The sequence below is a fragment of the Oncorhynchus clarkii genome, chromosome 6 (genome assembly GCF_045791955.1).
Source record: "Oncorhynchus clarkii lewisi isolate Uvic-CL-2024 chromosome 6, UVic_Ocla_1.0, whole genome shotgun sequence".
Lineage (NCBI taxonomy): Eukaryota > Metazoa > Chordata > Actinopteri > Salmoniformes > Salmonidae > Oncorhynchus > Oncorhynchus clarkii.
Genome location: NC_092152.1, coordinates 77,980,442 through 78,000,733, shown reverse-complemented (window position 1 = coordinate 78,000,733; position 20,292 = coordinate 77,980,442). Strand labels below are relative to the sequence as shown.

Genomic DNA, 20,292 nt, shown 5'->3' with positions numbered 1-20,292 from the left:
AATGTAGTTCTATCCTTTCTGTCCCTCAGCGCTTGACCAGTCAGAGAGGTTAGAAGGGCCTTAGTGGTAGTGAATAGAATGTTAGTATATCTTCTTTGATTCTATAGAACATCTGGCAGAACGTCTGGTTTTAGAGAAGCCACAGTCATGTTACCTAGTGTCCAATGTCGCCCTCTCCTGGTCACTATCTGGTGCTGAGTAAAAACAAGGTTGCTTTCTCTAAAAGTAGAGCCATGAAAACAGACTTGGCTGATGTTGGGGAGACAGTGAAGGGGGGGAAGGGGAGACAGTGAAGAGGGGGGGTAGGGGAGACAGTGAAGAGGGCGGTTAGGGGAGACAGTGAAGAAGGGGGTTAGGGGAGACAGTGAAGAAGGGGTTGGGGAGACAGTGAAGAAGGGGTTGGGGAGACAGTGAAGAGGGGGTAGGGGAGACAGTGAAGAGGGGGGGTAGGGGAGACAGTGAAGAGGGGGTAGGGGAGACAGCGAAGAGGGGGTAGGGGAGACAGTGAAGAGGGGGTAGGGGAGACAGTGAAGAGGGGGGGTAGGGGAGACAGTGAAGCGGGGGGGTAGGGGAGACAGTGAAGAGGGGGTAGGGGAGACAGTGAAGAGGGGGTTGGGGAGATAGTGAAGAGGGGGTTGGGGAGACAGTGAAGAGGGGGGGTAGGGGAGACAGTGAAGGAGTTGTTAGAGTAGCTTAGTAAGGAATGAAAGAAGGGGGTAAGAGTTAGAGTAGGTTAGTAGGGAATGAAAGAAGGGGGTAAGTATAGAGTAGGGTAGGGTAGAGACTGTAGCCAGGGCATGTAATAGTTTGTCTACAAAGAAGTGATTTAGTTTCTGGAGTAAAGCTGGCAAGGCAGCATTATCATACAGGCTGTAGGGGAAAACATTCAAGACATGGTTGATATTGAGTCTAAATGCAATGGATTATGAGAGCAACTACAGTAAAACAGACTGGCTCAGTGGTAACCAGGTTTAGTAACACACAACCTCCTTTCCAAGGCTATAATACTGAAAGGAATACCTATAGATCTTGTCCATCATAATGTACAGAGAGTGGAGCAGACAGAGTGGTGGGGTGAGGACATGTAGATATGTAGTAGTTGGTACTGCAGGAGTTCCAACTGTTTGGTCCGCAGCCCCATTTTGATATAATAAAACATCACGACTCCACCATGTAGAAAAAAGTGATGAAATCAACGCTAATGTAAACTTATTGTTTTAGCTGATTTAGTTCCTGGTCTTGTCCACTCTGTTCTAATGAGGCTTGTGGCCATTGTAGAAGGAAACAGAAGACACGTCCGTGTTCCTGAGAGTCTGATCTTTCAGTGATGGGGTCATTCATTATATGTTGTATCTTTTAAAAGATAGAGCCACATTTGTAGGAAGAAAACAGAAACTGCTCTGTTTATTACAACTGTATCTAGAGGCTACCGGAGGTTACCAAGGCTACCGGAGGTTACCGACGTAACCCTGGTTCTATGAACAAAGCGCGGTTTTATTGTATTTTTTTTCGACCCCATTTTTAAAAATCAGGGAAACGCTGTGGTAATGGATATGTAGGATCCAGTGTTTTTAACAACAGTCACTAGTGTGTGAGAAAGATAGTGAGTCCTCTGTAGGGGTTTTGAAACCAAACTACTTAGTTAAAGTGGAGAAGCAAGTACAGTAACTGAAGCCGTCTAAACCTGATAGTTTTATACCCATACCCATCTAAACTACTCGTCCAGTCTAGCCAACTACTGCACGTCTAATCCTCTATCTATTTAAACCTCTGGTCCAGTCTAATCCTCTAGTTCAACCTCTGTTCCAATCTAATCCTCTATTTCAACCTCTGTTCCAGTCTAATCCTCTATTTCAACCTCTGTTCCAGTCTAATCCTCTATTTCAACCTCTGTTCCAGTCTAATCCTCTATTTCAACCTCTGTTCCAGTCTAATCCTCTATTTCAACCTCTGTTCCAATCTAATCCTCTATTTCAACCTCTGTTCCAGTCTAATCCTCTATTTCAACCTCTGTTCCAGTCTAATCCTCTATTTTAACCTCTGTTCCAGTCTAATCCTCTATTTCAACCTCTGGTCCAGTCTAATCCTCTATTTCAACCTCTGTTCCAGTCTAATCCTCTATTTCAACCTCTGTTCCAGTCTAATCCTCTATTTCAACCTCTGTTCCAGTCTAATCCTCTATTTCAACCTGTACCAGTCTAATCCTCTATTTCAACCTCTGTTCCAGTCTAATCCTCTATTTCAACCTGTTCCAGTCTAATCCTCTATTTCAACCTGTTCCAGTCTCATCCTCTATTTCAACCTCTGTTCCAGTCTCATCCTCTATTTCAACCTCTGTTCCAGTCTAATCCTCTATTTCAACCTCTGTTCCAGTCTAATCCTCTATTTCAACCTCTGTTCCAGTCTAATCCTCTATTTCAACCTCTGTTCCAATCTAATCCTCTATTTCAACCTCTGTTCCAGTCTAATCCTCTATTTCAACCTCTGTTCCAGTCTAATCCTCCATTTCAACCTCTGTTCCAGTCTAATCCTCCATTTCAACCTCTGGTCCAGTCTAATCCTCTATTTCAACCTCTGGTCCAGTCTAATCCTCTATTTCAACCTCTGGTCCAGTCTAATCCTCTATTTCAACCTCTGGTCCAGTCTAATCCTCTATTTCAACCTCCGGTCCAGTCTAATCCTCTATTTCAACCCCTGGTCCAGTCTAATCCTCTATTTCAACCCCTGGTCCAGTCTAATCTTCTATTTCAACCTGTTCCAGTCTAATCCTCTATTTCAACCTCTGTTCCAATCTAATCCTCTATTTCAACCTGTTCCAGTCTAATCCTCTATTTCAACCTGTTCCAGTCTCATCCTCTATTTCAACCCCTGGTCCAGTCTAATCCTCTATTTCAACCTCTGTTCCAGTCTAATCCTCTATTTCAACCTCTGGTCCAGTCTAATCCTCTATTTCAACCTCTGGTCCAGTCTAATCCTCTATTTCAACCTCTGGTCCAGTCTAATCCTCTATTTTAACCTCTGGTCCAGTCTAATCCTCTATTTCAACCTGTTCCAGTCTAATCCTCTATTTTAACCTGTTCCAGTCTAATCCTCTATTTCAACCTGTTCCAGTCTAATCCTCTATTTCAACCTGTTCCAGTCTAATCCTCTATTTCAACCTGTTCCAGTCTCATCCTCTATTTCAACCCCTGGTCCAGTCTAATCCTCTATTTCAACCTCTGTTCCAGTCTAATCCTCTATTTCAACCTGTTCCAGTCTCATCCTCTATTTCAACCCCTGGTCCAGTCTAATCCTCTATTTCAACCTCTGTTCCAGTCTAATCCTCTATTTCAACCTCTGGTCCAGTCTAATCCTCTATTTCAACCTCTGGTCCAGTCTAATCCTCTATTTCAACCTCTGGTCCAGTCTAATCCTCTATTTCAACCTCTGGTCCAGTCTAATCCTCTATTTCAACCTCTGGTGCAGTGGTGCTAAAGTGCAGATCTACTAGAGAAGCAGGTTAAAGCAGGACAAAGCTACGGCAGAGAGATCTTTAAGCACAATACATTATGAGCTAAACAAATAAAAAGCTACATTAAATAGTGCTAATTAAATGAGACTGCATAGATAATCTGCTGTAGACATAATTCTAATACTACAGGACTCTAGTGGTCTTTCCAAGGCCATACTTCTCTCTGGTCTGGAAAGCTGGAGAGATAAGCCTACAAGTCTATGGTATCCATGTTTTCTGTCTGCAAAGAAAAACGTATTTTAGGAAAGGGAGTGAGATAAATGCAATAAATAAAACACCCTAGCGTGATATATATATATATATATATATATTAATATTTATATGTATTTATATATGTATAAAAATATGGTACAGACAATGGGTACTGCACTTGGCTTGAATGTGTTCAGTGGGTGAGTTGATAACGATGTACTCAAAATTGATGCTAGCTAGATAACTGTGGAAGCGCTAGCATCCTATCATAACACAACAGATGCTAGCTGAGCTTAGCTGAAGGAGCTAGCTAGCTGTGATGCTAGCCCTGGACAGCTAGCTTAAGTGTACCGTAATACATTCCTATGGGAGAACCGGACTGCTAGAAAACACTACACTATTGAGAAGAGAACAAAGAGGAGAAAAGAGGACTGGGGGAACACGGTACTAGGTCTGAAATGGGGTTGTAGGTGGGGAGTGTAGCTTAGTAAAAGGGGGTAAGATAGGAGAAAAGGTGGCCTGTAGCGGTGCATTCTCTTAGAGTTGAGCATTTGTACACGCGGAGGAGGATGGGCTTTCAACTACTGATATAAAGACTACTAGGGTGGAAGCTGAGCGTGTGTATGTGTGTGTGCACTGTATGTAAGTGTTTGGATGTGTTAGGAAGAGAATGCTTTGTGTATGCATGTGTACATATGTATAGCCTATCTATTAGTTGTGTATGTATGTGTGTGTGTGTGTGTGTGTGTTAGACGCGGGTAAGGAAGGCTAGGTTGAGGGAGCCTGGTATTTGGATAGTCTCCAGGGCCAGAGAGGAGGGGTTGAAAGGGAAGGTGACTGGGTAGATGATCTTAGTGTCCATCAACAGCTGAGGAGTCTCACAGCGGTCCCGCAAACGAGTCTAGGGGGAGGAAGGGAAGGACAGGGAGAGAAAATATATACATTAGTGACAGACAGACAGACAGACAGACAGACAGACAGACAGACAGACAGACAGACAGACAGACAGACAGACCTTACCTGTATGGTTCGTATGAAGGTAACAGACACCCTCTCTTCAAACTCGTTGACTGGAGTGTACAGGTTCAACACCTTCACAATCTGGGAACACAGAAACACAGAGACAAACTTCATTCGTTGAACCTTGAACTATTAACTCAACTGATCCCCTGTCCCATTCTCCGCAGTGATAGGGCTTGACTGGTAAATTGAGTACCCGAGGGCTGGGATTGGTCAGTTCAGGACCTAAGTGGTAGAGAGGGCTGTGATTGACTAGTTCAGTACGTGAGTGGTAGAGAGGGCTGTGATTGGTTAGTTCAGTACGTGAGTGGTAGAGAGGGCTCTAATTGGTTTAGTACATGAGCAGAATAGTGAGCTGTGATTGGATACCTGAGATGTGGACAAGCTGTTACACATGGAGCAGATGGCCTCGGCGTCTTCGTCCGTCTTCTTCTTGACTTGCAGCAGCTGAGCAGCCTGAATCAGAGGCTCCAGAGTCTCCTTGGCTCCACACAGCATCAGAGACTTGTCACGCAGCCACTCCTCCAGCTGACTCACGTTATACCTGGTACACCACATTATATACGTTACACACACACTCTATAAAACACATTAGACACAGTCTGTCTATACATAAAACATGACAGCCTCTCTGAACCGACCTGATCTGCATGCCTTTGCTCCAGGAGCACATGTCTTTACGCAGCAGTAGATTGTTGAGAGTCACAGCTCCAATGATGTAGAACTGCTGCTTCACAACCTGGGGTCAGAACACAGCCAAGGGTCAGAACACAGCCAAGGGTCAGGACACAGCCAAGGGTCAGGGTCAGGACACAGCCAAGGGTCAGGGTCAGGACACAGCCAAAGGTCAGGGTCAGAACACAGCCAAGGGTCAGGGTCAGAACACAGCCAAGGGTCAGAACACAGCCAAGGGTCAGAACACAGCCATGGGTCAGAACCAGAACACAGCCAAGGGTCAGGGTCAGAACACAACCAAGGGTCTGGGTCAGAACACAACCAAGGGTCTGGGTCAGAACACAACCAAGGGCCTGGGTCAGAACACAACCACGGATCAGGGTCAGAACACAACCAAGGGTCAGGGTCAGAACACAACCATGGGTCAGGGTCAGAACACAACCATGGGTCAGGGTCAGAACATAACCAAGGGTCAGGGTCAGGACACAACCAAGGGTCAGGGTCAGAACACAACCAAGGGTCAGGGTCAGAACACAACCAAGGGTCACGGTCAGAACACAACCAAGGGTCACGGTCAGAACACAACCAAGGGTCACGGTCAGAACACAACCAAGGGTCACGGTCAGAACACAACCAAGGGTCAGGGTCAGACACAAGCACACGGACCTGTTTGATGAGTTCAGGGTCGGTGCCGTGCTGACACATGGTGGAGTGGAAAGCGCTGAGCTGGCGTAAGATGGATTCCAGCGTGTAGGTTCCCTCGTCAGCGATGCTCGATGTCCGTTTACGCAGACCGGTCGGCTTAACCCCCGACACACCCTGGATGGTCTCATGCTCCAACATACCAGAGACTGGGACACACACACACACACACACACTCAACATGTTAGTGGTTGGATGTTCACCCACCCACACACCACAGAGTGGCGCAGCGGTCTAAGGCCCTGCATCTCAGTGCATGAGGCTTCGCTACATTCCCTGGTTCGAATCCAGGCTGTATCACATCCGGTTGTCCCACAGGGCGGCGAACAATTGGCCCAGCGTCGTCCGAGTTTGGCCGTCATTGTAAATAAGAATTTGTTCTTAACTGACTTGCCTAGTTAAATAAAGGTTCAATTGAATTGAATAAAAACACACACACAGCGTGGTGTACTCACCAATCATGGGCTGTAGGATGTTCTCCATGCATTTGATGAGCTGCTGGTAGATCTGAATGGCCAGGTCACTGAGGACCTGACGGTACTCAGCCAGGTCAAAGTTAGACAGGCAGTGATCATTCTGCTTAGGAGTGTTGTGCTTCATAAACGACTGCAGGAGCAGAGAGGAGGAGGAGGAGAGAGAAACAGATACAAACACACAGGTTGGGGTGTGTCTGTGTTTTGGGGTGTACCTCACCTCCGCTGTACCGTTGCAGACTGTGTGTGTGTGTGTGTGTGTGTGTGTGTGTCTCGCTCTGTAAGCATTTGTGTGTGTGCTGGGTCCGGTCTCACCTCATCTCCGCTGTACTGTTTCAGACTGTCTGTGTGTGTGTGTGTGTGTGTGTGTGTGCTGGGTCCGGTCTCACCTCATCTCCGCTGTACTGTTTCAGACTGTCTGTGTGTGTGTGTGTGTGTGCTGGGTCCGGTCTCACCTCATCTCCGCTGTACCGTTGCAGACTGTCTGTGTGTGTGTGTGTGCTGGGTCCGGTCTCACCTCATCTCCGCTGTACTGTTTCAGACAGTGTAGGAAGCGGCAGGTGTTGGACAGCCAGAAGGAGATCGTCTCAAAGTCATCCCCCCGTTTCTGACAGAGATAAAATGACAATATAGTTACTAGTGTAATTACAGTGTTACTACACAAGTATAGGAGCAACTTAATGTAGTTGTACTGACATCATAGGGTGTGCGCCCCACATTACATCCTTCCTATACCCTATATAGTGCACTACTTTAAACCAGAGCCCCACGCACCTTGAGTATCTTCTTGATGCTGTTGATGGTGGATGTGAGCAGCGTCCTGACCTTCTGGTCATCGTTGACATAGTCAGCATGCCTCAGACACATGAAGAGGATGTAGGCTGGCAGGCCTGGGATCAGATTCACCGCTACACCACGAGGCTTCAACTCTGTTACAGATAATTGACTGTTACAATAGACTATTGGATTATCTATGTATATGCCTGTATCTATGTATGAACAGAAAAACTTCTCTCTATCACTCATAGAGAGGTAGAGAGAGAGGTAGAGAAAGAAATGTAGAGAGAGAGAGGTAGAGAGAGAGAGGTAGAGAGAGAGAGGTAGAGAGAGAGAGGTAGAGAGAGAGAGGTAGAGAGAGAGAGGTAGAGAGAGAGAGGTAGAGAGAGGGAGAGAGAGAGAGAGAGGTAGGGAGAGAGAGGTAGGGAGAGAGAGGGGTAGAGAGAGAGAGAGGTAGAGGTGTTGAGAGAGAGAGAGAGGTAGAGAGAGAGAGAGAGAGAGAGAGAGTTAAAAGAGAGTGCAAGACTGAGAATGGTTAGAGGTCAGGGTTATAGGTCAGAGTGGAGGTTACATACCCAGTATGAGGTTCTTAACCAGTTTCAGCTCATCCTCCTTCTTGTACTCCAACATTCCCTGGAAGTCTTTCTCGCGACGAGGAATGTTCACCGGACGGACCGTCTCTTCAACCATCTGACCCGGAGATATAGTCTCAACATGGCCAGCTACACACACACACACGCACACGCACAAGCACACGGTCAGATATACACAAATTCAGTTCACACAGACACCCATCTACACAGACGGTCAGGTACATCTCCTTCCTTACCTCCCATTTCTCCAATCTTCTTTGAGAACACCTTCAGCTGTTTCTTAAGCTTACGGATAGTTTTATCCTGCTTCTCCAGCTGTTCCATGAGGTCCTGAGAGAGAGAGAGAGAAAGAGAGAGAGAGAGAAAGAGAGAGAGAGAGAAAGAGAGGTGAGGTTGGCAATAGTCGATCAGTTTATCAAAGCGAAGGGATCAGCGGTCAAACAGAAAGCTGACAATGGTCAAAGTTCAGACAAAAAAACAGGCTCCCTTACCCAGTGGGTTGGAGAGAGAGAGGGGCTTGATTTAAAATAGGGGGTACTTATTTGGTCCTCTGTGGGGTTAGAGAGAGAGGGGGTGCTAATTTGAAACAAGGCCTGGCTGTATGTTAACAGAGAGAAGAGGTGCTGGGTTTAACACATTGACCTCCTGTGTGAGTTAGAGAGAAGAGGTGCTGGGTTTAACACATTGACCTCCTGTGTGAGTTAGAGAGAAGAGGTGCTGGGTTTAACACATTGACCTCCTGTGTGAGTTAGAGAGAAGAGATGCTGGGTTTAACACATTGACCTCCTGCGTGAGTTAGAGAGAAGAGGTGCTGGGTTTAACACATTGACCTCCTGCGTGAGTTAGAGAGAAGAGGTGCTGGGTTTAACACATTGACCTCCTGTGTGAGTTAGAGAGAAGAGGTGCTCTGCTGGATTTGTCTGTTGTGGGTTAACAGAGTTAGAGTAGAAATCTGACACACACCAAACTCTGTTAGTGGTCACACACGTGCAGAGAAACACACAATGTCCTTAGACTCGACATACAACCATCCGTCGTAATATGTTGACTTTGGCGCTGCGATATGCTGTTGGATCCTCAGTCCTCAGCATCTCCTGTTAGGTGACATCCACACACATCAGAGGGTGTTCTCACAGGACACACACATCTGGGTGGTGTCGGACACACACGCCCCCTCAGTAAAACAGTAACTATCACAGTACCACTACCGACCAATAAGGGAAGTGCTGGTTGATGGCAGCAGGTTGTCTTGGTGGGGCCAGTGATCTGGTCTGAGTATGTGTGTGTTTTTTCATTCATCTATGACCTTTTGAATGCTTAAATCATTGTGTAAAAGTATTAAAATGTGTGTTTTAAAATGTGGGTGCATGTGTGTGTGACTGCATGTGTGTACACGTTTGCATGTTTGTAAGCGTGTGTATACACTGGGTGTACAAAACATTAAGGACACCTTCCTAACATTGAGTTGCACCCCCCCCCTTTTCCCCTCAGAACAGACATCATTTGTTAGGTGTGGAAAGCGTTCCACTGGGATGGTGGCCCATGTCAACTCCAATGCTTCCCAGAGTTTTTATTTATTTATTTACCTTTATTTAACTAGGCAAGTCAGTTAAGAACAAATTCTTATTTTCAATGACGGCCTAGGAACGGTGGGTTAACTGCCTGTTCAGGGGCAGAACGACAGATTTGTACCTTGTCAGCTCGGGGAGTTGTGTTGTGTTGGCTGGATGTCCTTTTGGGTGGTGGACCATTCTTGATACACACGGGAAACGGTTGAGTGTGAAAAACCCAGCAGCGTTGCAGTTCTTGACACAAACCGGTGCACCTGACACCTACTACCATACCCCGTTCAATGGCACTTGAATATTTTGTCTCACCCGTTCACCCTCTGAATGGCACACACACACAATCCATGTCTCGATTGTTTAAATCCTTCTTTAACCTGTCTCCTCCCGTTCATCTATACTGATTGAAGTGGATTTAACAAGTGACATCAATAAGGGATCATAGCTTTCACCTGGTCAGTCTATCATGGAAAGAGCAGGTGTCCTTAATGTTTTGTACACTCCGTGTATGTGTGTGTGTATACTATGTGTGTGTGTTAGCGTGTAACGTACCAGGTTTTCGTTGGTGAGTCGTGTGATCTCATGCTGTAGACTAGCCTCTATGCGTGCCTCTGGTGGGAGCTGCAGGTTCTGGGCCAGCAGCTGTTGTTGACGGTTATTCTCCTCTTTAACACTCTGTAACTCCCCTCGCAACACCTCCACCTCGTTGTCATAGCTACGCCGCTGCTGCTGCATCTGGCCCTCCAACAGTCTGAGAGGAGGGGATGGAGAGAGAAGATTAGAATAATTCTTCAACTACTATAGGAGGTTGGGAAAGCAAGAAGGAGAAAAGATGGGATGGAGGGAGCAAGAGCAAACAGCCTCACACCACGCCTGGTCCACACACACACACACACACACGGTTAACCTGTTGGTCTCCTCTAACCCTTCATATACCAGCCACAGCTCTCCGTCCTCATTCAGCCTATGGAAGTCAGCAGTGGGGATCTGACAAACAAACACAAAGGAAAGAAAGGGAACAGAAAAAAGGATTAACAAAGAGGGGGATGAGGGATGATGGTGGACTAGAGGAGGAGGGATGATGGTGGTCTAGAGGAGGAGGGATGATGGTGGACTAGAGGAGGAGAGATGATGGTGGACTAGAGGAGGAGGGATGATGGTGGTCTAGAGGAGGAGGGATGATGGTGGTCTAGAGGAGGAGGGATGATGGTGGACTAGAGGAGGAGGGATGATGGTGGACTAGAGGAGGAGGGATGATGGTGGACTAGAGGAGGAGGGATGATGGTGGTCTAGAGGAGGAGGGATGATGGTGGACTAGAGGAGGAGGGATGATGGTGGACTAGAGGAGGAGGGATGATGGTGGACTAGAGGAGGAGGGATGATGGTGGACTAGAGGAGGAGGGGTGGTGGTGGTCTAGAGGAGGAGGGGTGGTGGTGGTCTAGAGGAGGAGGGATGATGGTGGACTAGAGGAGGAGGGATGATGGTGGACTAGAGGAGGAGGGATGATGGTGGACTAGAGGACGAGGGATGATGGTGGACTAGAGGACGAGGGATGATGGTGGACTAGAGGACGAGGGATGATGGTGGACTAGAGGACGAGGGATGATGGTGGTCTAGAGGAGGAGGGATGATGGTGGTCTAGAGGAGGAGGGATGATGGTGGACTAGAGGAGGAGGGATGATGATGGACTAGAGGAGGAGGGATGATGGTGGTCTAGAGGAGGAGGGATGATGGTGGTCTAGAGGAGGAGGGATGATGGTGGACTAGAGGAGGAGGGATGATGGTGGCTTGAGGAGGAGGGATGATGGTGGTCTAGAGGAGGAGGGATGATGGTGGACTAGAGGAGGAGGGATGATGGTGGACTAGAGGAGGAGGGATGATGGTGGACTAGAGGAGGAGGGATGATGGTGGACTAGAGGAGGAGGGATGATGGTGGACTAGAGGAGGAGGGATGATGGTGGTCTAGAGGAGGAGGGATGATGGTGGACTAGAGGAGGAGGGATGATGGTGGACTAGAGGAGGAGGGATGATGGTGGACTAGAGGAGGAGGGATGATGGTGGACTAGAGGAGGAGGGATGATGGTGGACTAGAGGAGGAGGGATGATGGTGGACTAGAGGAGGAGGGATGATGGTGGACTAGAGGAGGTGGGGTGGTGGTGGACTAGAGGAGGTGGCGTGGTGGTGGACTAGAGGAGGTGGGGTGGTGGTGGACTAGAGGAGGAGGGATGATGGTGGACTAGAGGAGGAGGGATGATGGTGGACTAGAGGAGGAGGGATGATGGTGGACTAGAGGAGGAGGGATGACGGTGGACTAGAGGAGGAGGGATGACGGTGGACTAGAGGAGGTGGGGTGATGGTGGACTAGAGGAGGTGGGATGATGGTGGACTAGAGGAGGAGGGATGATGGTGGACTAGAGGAGGAGGGATGATGGTGGACTAGAGGAGGAGGGATGATGGTGGACTAGAGGAGGTGGGGTGGTGGTGGACTAGAGGAGGTGGCGTGGTGGTGGACTAGAGGAGGTGGGGTGGTGGTGGACTAGAGGAGGAGGGATGATGGTGGACTAGAGGAGGAGGGATGATGGTGGACTAGAGGAGGAGGGATGATGGTGGACTAGAGGAGGAGGGATGACGGTGGACTAGAGGAGGAGGGATGACGGTGGACTAGAGGAGGTGGGGTGATGGTGGACTAGAGGAGGTGGGGTGGTGGTGGACTAAAGGAAGTGGGGTGATGGTGGACTAGAAGAGGAGGGGTGGTGGTGGACTAGAGGAGGAGGGATGATGGTGGTCTAGAGGAGGAGGGATGATGGTGGACTAGAGGAGGAGGGATGATGGTGGACTAGAGGAGGAGGGATGATGGTGGACTAGAGGAGGAGGGATGATGGTGGACTAGAGGAGGAGGGATGATGGTGGACTAGAGGAGGAGGGATGATGGTGGACTAGAGGAGGAGGGATGATGGTTGACTAGAGGAGGAGGGATGATGGTGGACTAGAGGAGGAGGGATGATGGTGGACTAGAGGAGGTGGGGTGATGGTGGACTAGAGGAGGTGGGGTGGTGGTGGACTAAAGGAGGTGGGGTGATGGTGGACTAGAAGAGGAGGGGTGTTGGTGGACTAGAAGAGGAGGGGTGGTGGTGGACTAGAGGAGGTGGAGTGGTGGTGAACTAGAGGAGGTGGGGTGGTGGTGGACTAGAGGTGGTGGGGTGGTGGTGGACTAGAGGAGGTGGGGTGGTGGTGGACTAGAGGAGGTGGCGTGGTGGTGGACTAGAGGAGGTGGGATGGTGGTGGACTAGAGGAGGTGGGGTGGTGGTGGACTAGAGGAGGTGGGGTGGTGGTGGACTAGAGGAGGTGGGGTGGTGGTGGACTAGAGGAGGTGGGGTGGTGGTGGACTAGAGGAGGTGGGGTGGTGGTGGACTAGAGGTGGTGGGGTGGTGGTGGACTAGAGGAGGTGGGATGATGGTGGACTAGAGGAGGTGGGGTGGTGGTGGACTAGAGGAGGAGGGATGATGGTGGACTAGAGGAGGAGGGATGGTGGTGGACTAGAGGAGGAGGGATGACGGTGGACTAGAGGAGGAGGGATGACGGTGGACTAGAGGTGGTGGGGTGATGGTGGACTAGAGGAGGTGGGGTGGTGGTGGACTAAAGGAAGTGGGGTGATGGTGGACTAGAAGAGGAGGGGTGGTGGTGGACTAGAGGAGGAGGGATGATGGTGGTCTAGAGGAGGAGGGATGATGGTGGTCTAGAGGAGGAGGGATGATGGTGGACTAGAGGACGAGGGATGATGGTGGACTAGAGGAGGAGGGATGATGGTGGACTAGAGGAGGAGGGATGATGGTGGACTAGAGGAGGAGGGATGATGGTGGACTAGAGGAGGAGGGATGATGGTGGACTAGAGGAGGAGGGATGATGGTGGACTAGAGGAGGAGGGATGATGGTTGACTAGAGGAGGAGGGATGATGGTGGACTAGAGGAGGAGGGATGATGGTGGACTAGAGGAGGTGGGGTGATGGTGGACTAGAGGAGGTGGGGTGGTGGTGGACTAAAGGAGGTGGGGTGATGGTGGACTAGAAGAGGAGGGGTGTTGGTGGACTAGAAGAGGAGGGGTGGTGGTGGACTAGAGGAGGTGGAGTGGTGGTGAACTAGAGGAGGTGGGGTGGTGGTGGACTAGAGGTGGTGGGGTGGTGGTGGACTAGAGGAGGTGGGGTGGTGGTGGACTAGAGGAGGTGGCGTGGTGGTGGACTAGAGGAGGTGGGATGGTGGTGGACTAGAGGAGGTGGGGTGGTGGTGGACTAGAGGAGGTGGGGTGGTGGTGGACTAGAGGAGGTGGGGTGGTGGTGGACTAGAGGAGGTGGGGTGGTGGTGGACTAGAGGTGGTGGGGTGGTGGTGGACTAGAGGAGGTGGGATGATGGTGGACTAGAGGAGGTGGGGTGGTGGTGGACTAGAGGAGGAGGGATGATGGTGGACTAGAGGAGGAGGGATGGTGGTGGACTAGAGGAGGAGGGGTGGTGGTGGACTAGAGAAGGTGAGGTGGTGGTGGACTAGAGGAGGAGGGGTGGTGGTGGACTAGAGGAGGTGGGGTGGTGGTGGACTAGAGGAGGTGGGGTGGTGGTGGACTAGAGGAGGTGGCGTGGTGGTGGACTAGAGGAGGTGGGGTGGTGGTGGACTAGAGGAGGAGGGATGATGGTGGACTAGAGGAGGAGGGATGATGGTGGACTAGAGGAGGAGGGGTGGTGGTGGACTAGAGGAGGAGGGGTGGTGGTGGACTAAAGGAGGTGGGGTGGTGGTGGACTAGAGGAGGTGGGATGATGGTGGACTAGAGGAGGTGGGGCGGTGGTGGACTAGAGGAGGTGGGACGATGGTGGACTAGAGGAGGAGGGATGATGGTGGACTAGAGGAGGTGGGGCAGTGGTGGACTAGAGGAGGTGGGGCGGTGGTGGACAAGAGGAGGAGGGGTGATGGTGGACTAGAGCGGTGGTCTAGAGGAGGAGGGAGGGTGGTGGACTAGAGCGGTGGTCTAGAGGAGGAGGGATGGTGGTGGACTAGAGCGGTGGTCTAGAGGAGGAGGGATGTTGGTGGACTAGAGCGGTGGACTAGAGGAGGAGGGATGGTGGTGGACTAGAGCGGTGGTCTAGAGGAGGAGGGATGGTGGTGGACAAGAGGAGGAGGGATGGTGGTGGACTAGAGGAGATGGGGTGATGGTGGACTAGAGGTGGGGTGGTGGACTAGAGGAGATGGGGTGGTGGTGGACTAGAGGTGGGGTGGTGGACTAGAGGAGGTGGGGTGGTGGTGGACAAGAGGAGGAGGAATGATGGTGGACTAGAGCGGTGGTCTAGAGGAGGAGGGATGGTGGTGGACTAGAGGAGATGGGGTGGTGGTGGACTAGAGGTGGGGTGGTGGTGGACTAGAGGAGGTGGGATGATGGTGGACTAGAGGAGGTGGGGTGGTGGTGGACTAGAGGAGGTGGGGTGGTGGTGGACTAGAGGAGGTGGGGTGGTGGTGGACTAGAGGAGGTGGGGTGGTGGTGGACTAGAGGAGGTGGGGTGGTGGTGGACTAGAGGAGGTTGGGTGATGGTGGACTAGAGGAGGAGGGATGATGGTGGACTAGAGGAGGAGGGGTGGTGGTGGACTAGAGGAGGAGGGATGATGGTGGACTAGAGGAGGAGGGATGATGGTGGACTAGAGGAGGAGGGATGATGGTGGACTAGAGGAGGAGGGATGATGGTGGACTAGAGGAGGAGGGATGATGGTGGACTAGAGGAGGAGGGATGATGGTGGACTAGAGGAGGAGGGATGATGGTGGACTAGAGGAGGTGGGGTGATGGTGGACTAGAGGAGGTGGGGTGGTGGTGGACTAAAGGAGGTGGGGTGATGGTGGACTAGAAGAGGAGGGGTGTTGGTGGACTAGAAGAGGAGGGGTGGTGGTGGACTAGAGGAGGTGGAGTGGTGGTGAACTAGAGGAGGTGGGGTGGTTGTGGACTAGAGGTGGTGGGGTGGTGGTGGACTAGAGGAGGTGGGGTGGTGGTGGACTAGAGGAGGTGGCGTGGTGGTGGACTAGAGGAGGTGGGATGGTGGTGGACTAGAGGAGGTGGGGTGGTGGTGGACTAGAGGAGGTGGGGTGGTGGTGGACTAGAGGAGGTGGGGTGGTGGTGGACTAGAGGTGGTGGGGTGGTGGTGGACTAGAGGAGGTGGGATGATGGTGGACTAGAGGAGGTGGGGTGGTGGTGGACTAGAGGAGGAGGGATGATGGTGGACTAGAGGAGGAGGGATGGTGGTGGACTAGAGGAGGAGGGGTGGTGGTGGACTAGAGAAGGTGAGGTGGTGGTGGACTAGAGGAGGAGGGGTGGTGGTGGACTAGAGGAGGTGGGGTGGTGGTGGACTAGAGGAGGTGGGGTGGTGGTGGACTAGAGGAGGTGGCGTGGTGGTGGACTAGAGGAGGTGGGGTGGTGGTGGACTAGAGGAGGAGGGATGATGGTGGACTAGAGGAGGAGGGATGATGGTGGACTAGAGGAGGAGGGGTGGTGGTGGACTAGAGGAGGAGGGGTGGTGGTGGACTAAAGGAGGAGGGGTGGTGGTGGACTAAAGGAGGTGGGGTGGTGGTGGACTAGAGGAGGTGGGGTGGTGGACTAGAGGAGGAGGGATGATGGTGGACAAGAGGAGGAGGGGTGATGGTGGACTAGAGGAGGAGGGATGGTGGTGGACTAGAGCGGTGGTCTAGAGGAGGAGGGATGTTGGTGGACTAGAGCGGTGGACTAGAGGAGGAGGGATGGTGGTGGACTAGAGCGGTGGTCTAGAGGAGGAGGGATGGTGGTGGACAAGAGGAGGAGGGATGATGGTGGACTAGCGGAGATGGGGTGGTGGTGGACTAGAGGTGGGGTGGTGGACTAGAGGAGGAGGGATGATGGTGGACAAGAGGAGGAGGGGTGATGGTGGACTAGAGGAGGAGGGATGGTGGTGGACTAGAGGAGATGGGGTGATGGTGGACTAGAGGTGGGGTGGTGGACTAGAGGAGATGGGGTGGTGGTGGACTAGAGGTGGGGTGGTGGACTAGAGGAGGTGGGGTGGTGGTGGACAAGAGGAGGAGGGATGATGGTGGACTAGAGCGGTGGTCTAGAGGAGGAGGGATGGTGGTGGACTAGAGGAGATGGGGTGGTGGTGGACTAGAGGTGGGGTGGTGGTGGACTAGAGGAGGTGGGATGATGGTGGACTAGAGGAGGTGGGGTGGTGGTGGACTAGAGGAGGTGGGGTGGTGGTGGACTAGATGAGGTGGGGTGGTGGTGGACTAGAGGAGGTGGGGTGGTGGTGGACTAGAGGAGGTTGGGTGATGGTGGACTAGAGGAGGAGGGATGATGGTGGACTAGAGGAGGAGGGGTGGTGGTGGACTAGAGGAGGAGGGATGATGGTGGACTAGAGGAGGAGGGATGATGGTGGACTAGAGGAGGAGGGATGATGGTGGACTAGAGGAGGAGGGATAATGGTGGACTAGAGGAGGAGGGATGATGGTGGACTAGAGGAGGAGGGATGACGGTGGACTAGAGGAGGTGGGATGATGGTGGACTAGAGGAGGTGGGGTGGTGGTGGACTAAAGGAGGTGGGGTGATGGTGGACTAGAAGAGGAGGGGTGGTGGTGGACTAGAAGAGGAGGGGTGGACTAGAGGAGGTGGGGTGGTGGTGGACTAGAGGTGGTGGGGTGGTGGTGGACTAGAGGAGGTGGGATGATGGTGGACTAGAGGAGGTGGGGTGGTGGTGGACTAGAGAAGGTGGGGTGGTGGTGGACTAGAGGAGGAGGGATGATGGTGGACTAGAGGAGGAGGGATGTTGGTGGACTAGAGGAGGAGGGGTGGTGGTGGACTAGAGAAGGTGAGGTGGTGGTGGACTAGAGGAGGAGGGGTGGTGGTGGACTAGAGGAGGTGGGGTGGTGGTGGACTAGAGGGGGTGGCGTGGTGGTGGACTAGAGGAGGTGGTGTGGTGGTGGACTAGAGGAGGTGGGATGATGGTGGACTAGAGGAGGAGGGATGATGGTGGACTAGAGGAGGTGGGGCAGTGGTGGACTAGAGGAGGTGGGGTGATGGTGGACTAGAAGAGGAGGGGTGGTGGTGGACTAGAAGAGGAGGGGTGGTGGTGGACAAGAGGAGGTGGAGTGGTGGTGGACTAGAGGTGGTGGGGTGGTGGTGGACTAGAGGAGGTGGGGTGGTGGTGGACTAGAGGTGGTGGGGTGGTGGTGGACTAGAGGAGGTGGGATGATGGTGGACTAGAGGAGGTGGGGTGGTGGTGGACTAGAGAAGGTGGGGTGGTGGTGGACTAGAGGAGGAGGGATGATGGTGGACTAGAGGAGGAGGGATGTTGGTGGACTAGAGGAGGAGGGGTGGTGGTGGACTAGAGAAGGTGAGGTGGTGGTGGACTAGAGGAGGAGGGGTGGTGGTGGACTAGAGGAGGTGGGGTGGTGGTGGACTAGAGGAGGTGGCGTGGTGGTGGACTAGAGGAGGTGGCGTGGTGGTGGACTAGAGGAGGTGGGGTGGTGGTGGACTAGAGGAGGAGGGATGATGGTGGACTAGAGGAGGAGGGATGATGGTGGACTAGAGGAGGTGAGGTGGTGGTGGACTAGAGGAGGAGGGGTGTTCGTGGACTAGAGGAGGAGGGGTGGTGGTGGACTATAGGAGGTGGGGTGGTGGTGGACTAGAGGAGGTGGGATGATGGTGGACTAGAGGAGGAGGGATGATGGTGGACTAGAGGAGGTGGGCGGTGGTGGACTAGAGGAGGTGGGATGATGGTGGACTAGAGGAGGAGGGATGATGGTGGACTAGAGGAGGTGGGGCAGTGGTGGACTAGAGGAGGTGGGGCGGTGGTGGACAAGAGGAGGAGGGGTGATGGTGGACTAGAGCGGTGGTCTAGAGGAGGAGGGAGGGTGGTGGACTAGAGCGGTGGTCTAGAGGAGGAGGGATGGTGGTGGACTAGAGCGGTGGTCTAGAGGAGGAGGGATTTTGGTGGACTAGAGCGGTGGACTAGAGGAGGAGGGATGGTGGTGGACTAGAGGAGGAGGGATGATGGTGGACTAGCGGAGATGGGGCGGTGGTGGACTAGAGATGGGGTGGTGGACTAGAGGAGGAGGGATTATGGTGGACAAGAGGAGGAGGGATGATGGTGGACTAGAGGAGGAGGGATGGTGGTGGACTAGAGGAGATGGGGTGATGGTGGACTAGAGGTGGGGTGGTGGACTAGAGGAGGTGGGATGGTGGTGGACAAGAGGAGGAGGGGTGATGGTGGACTAGAGGAGGAGGGATGGTGGTGGACTAGAGGAGATGGGGTGGTGGTGGACTAGAGGTGGGGTGGTGGACTAGAGGAGGTGGGGTGGTGGTGGACAAGAGGAGGAGGGATGATGGTGGACTAGAGCGGTGGTCTAGAGGAGGAGGGATGGTGGTGGACTAGAGGAGATGGGGTGGTGGTGGACTAGAGGAGGTGGGATGATGGTGGACTAGAGGAGGTGGGGTGGTGGTGGACTAGAGGAGGTGGGGTGATGGTGGACTAGAGGAGGTGGGGTGGTGGTGGACTAGAGGAGGTGGGGTGGTGGTGGACTAGAGGAGGTGGGGTGATGGTGGATTAGAGGAGGAGGGATGATGGTGGACTAGAGGAGGAGGGGTGGTGGTGGACTAGAGGAGGTGGGGTGGTGGTGGACTAGAGGAGGAGGGATGATGGTGGACTAGAGGAGGAGGGATGATGGTGGACTAGAGGAGGAGGGATGATGGTGGACTAGAGGAGGAGGGATGATGGTGGTCTAGAGGAGGAGGGATGATGGTGGTCTAGAGGAGGAGGGATGATGGTGGACTAGAGGAGGAGGGATGATGGTGGACTAGAGGGAGGAGGGATGATGGTGGACTAGAGGAGGAGGGATGATGGTGGACTAGAGGAGGAGGGATGATGGTGGACTAGAGGAGGAGGGATGATGGTGGACTAGAGGAGGTGGGGTGATGGTGGACTAGAGGAGGTGGGGTGGAAGTGGACTAAAGGAGGTGGGGTGATGGTGGACTAGAAGAGGAGGGGTGGTGGTGGACTAGAAGAGGAGGGGTGGTGGTGGACTAGAGGAGGTGGAGTGGTGGTGAACTAGAGGAGGTGGGGTGGTGGTGGACTAGAGGAGGTGGGGTGGTGGTGGACTAGAGGAGGTGGGGTGATGGTGGACTAGAGGAGGAGGGATGATGGTGGACTAGAGGAGGAGGGGTGGTGGTGGACTAGAGGAGGTGGGGTGGTGGTGGACTAGAGGAGGAGGGATGATGGTGGACTAGAGGAGGAGGGATGATGGTGGACTAGAGGAGGAGGGATGATGGTGGACTAGAGGAGGAGGGATGATGGTGGACTAGAGGAGGAGGGATGATGGTGGACTAGAGGAGGAGGGATGATGGTGGTCTAGAGGAGGAGGGATGATGGTGGTCTAGAGGAGGAGGGATGATGGTGGACTAGAGGAGGAGGGATGATGGTGGACTAGAGGAGGAGGGATGATGGTGGACTAGAGGAGGAGGGATGATGGTGGACTAGAGGAGGAGGGATGATGGTGGACTAGAGGAGGAGGGATGATGGTGGACTAGAGGAGGTGGGGTGATGGTGGACTAGAGGAGGTGGGGTGGTGGTGGACTAAAGGAGGTGGGGTGATAGTGGACTAGAAGAGGAGGGGTGGTGGTGGACTAGAAGAGGAGGGGTGGTGGTGGACTAGAGGAGGTGGAGTGGTGGTGAACTAGAGGTGGTGGGGTGGTGGTGGACTAGAGGAGGTGGGTGGTGGTGGACTAGAGGAGGTGGCG

At 52.6% G+C, this 20,292-nt stretch overlaps 1 protein-coding gene across 1 annotated transcript in view; it reads right to left on the bottom strand.

Moving 5' to 3' along the window:
- Positions 1-4,334: 4,334 nt before the first annotated feature.
- Positions 4,335-20,292, bottom strand: part of LOC139411637 (unconventional myosin-Va-like) — a 90,188-nt gene continuing 74,230 nt past the window's right edge. Inside the window, exons 30-41 of the mRNA XM_071158233.1 lie at positions 10,061-10,259; positions 8,969-9,037; positions 8,180-8,273; positions 7,926-8,072; positions 7,348-7,502; positions 7,091-7,180; positions 6,556-6,706; positions 6,065-6,249; positions 5,365-5,462; positions 5,093-5,267; positions 4,724-4,804; positions 4,335-4,604 (exon numbers count right to left, since the gene is read on the bottom strand). Coding sequence (XP_071014334.1) covers positions 4,452-4,604; positions 4,724-4,804; positions 5,093-5,267; positions 5,365-5,462; positions 6,065-6,249; positions 6,556-6,706; positions 7,091-7,180; positions 7,348-7,502; positions 7,926-8,072; positions 8,180-8,273; positions 8,969-9,037; positions 10,061-10,259 — 1,597 coding nt within the window. The 3' untranslated portion in view covers positions 4,335-4,451. The remainder of the gene's footprint in view (positions 4,605-4,723; positions 4,805-5,092; positions 5,268-5,364; positions 5,463-6,064; positions 6,250-6,555; positions 6,707-7,090; positions 7,181-7,347; positions 7,503-7,925; positions 8,073-8,179; positions 8,274-8,968; positions 9,038-10,060; positions 10,260-20,292) is intronic.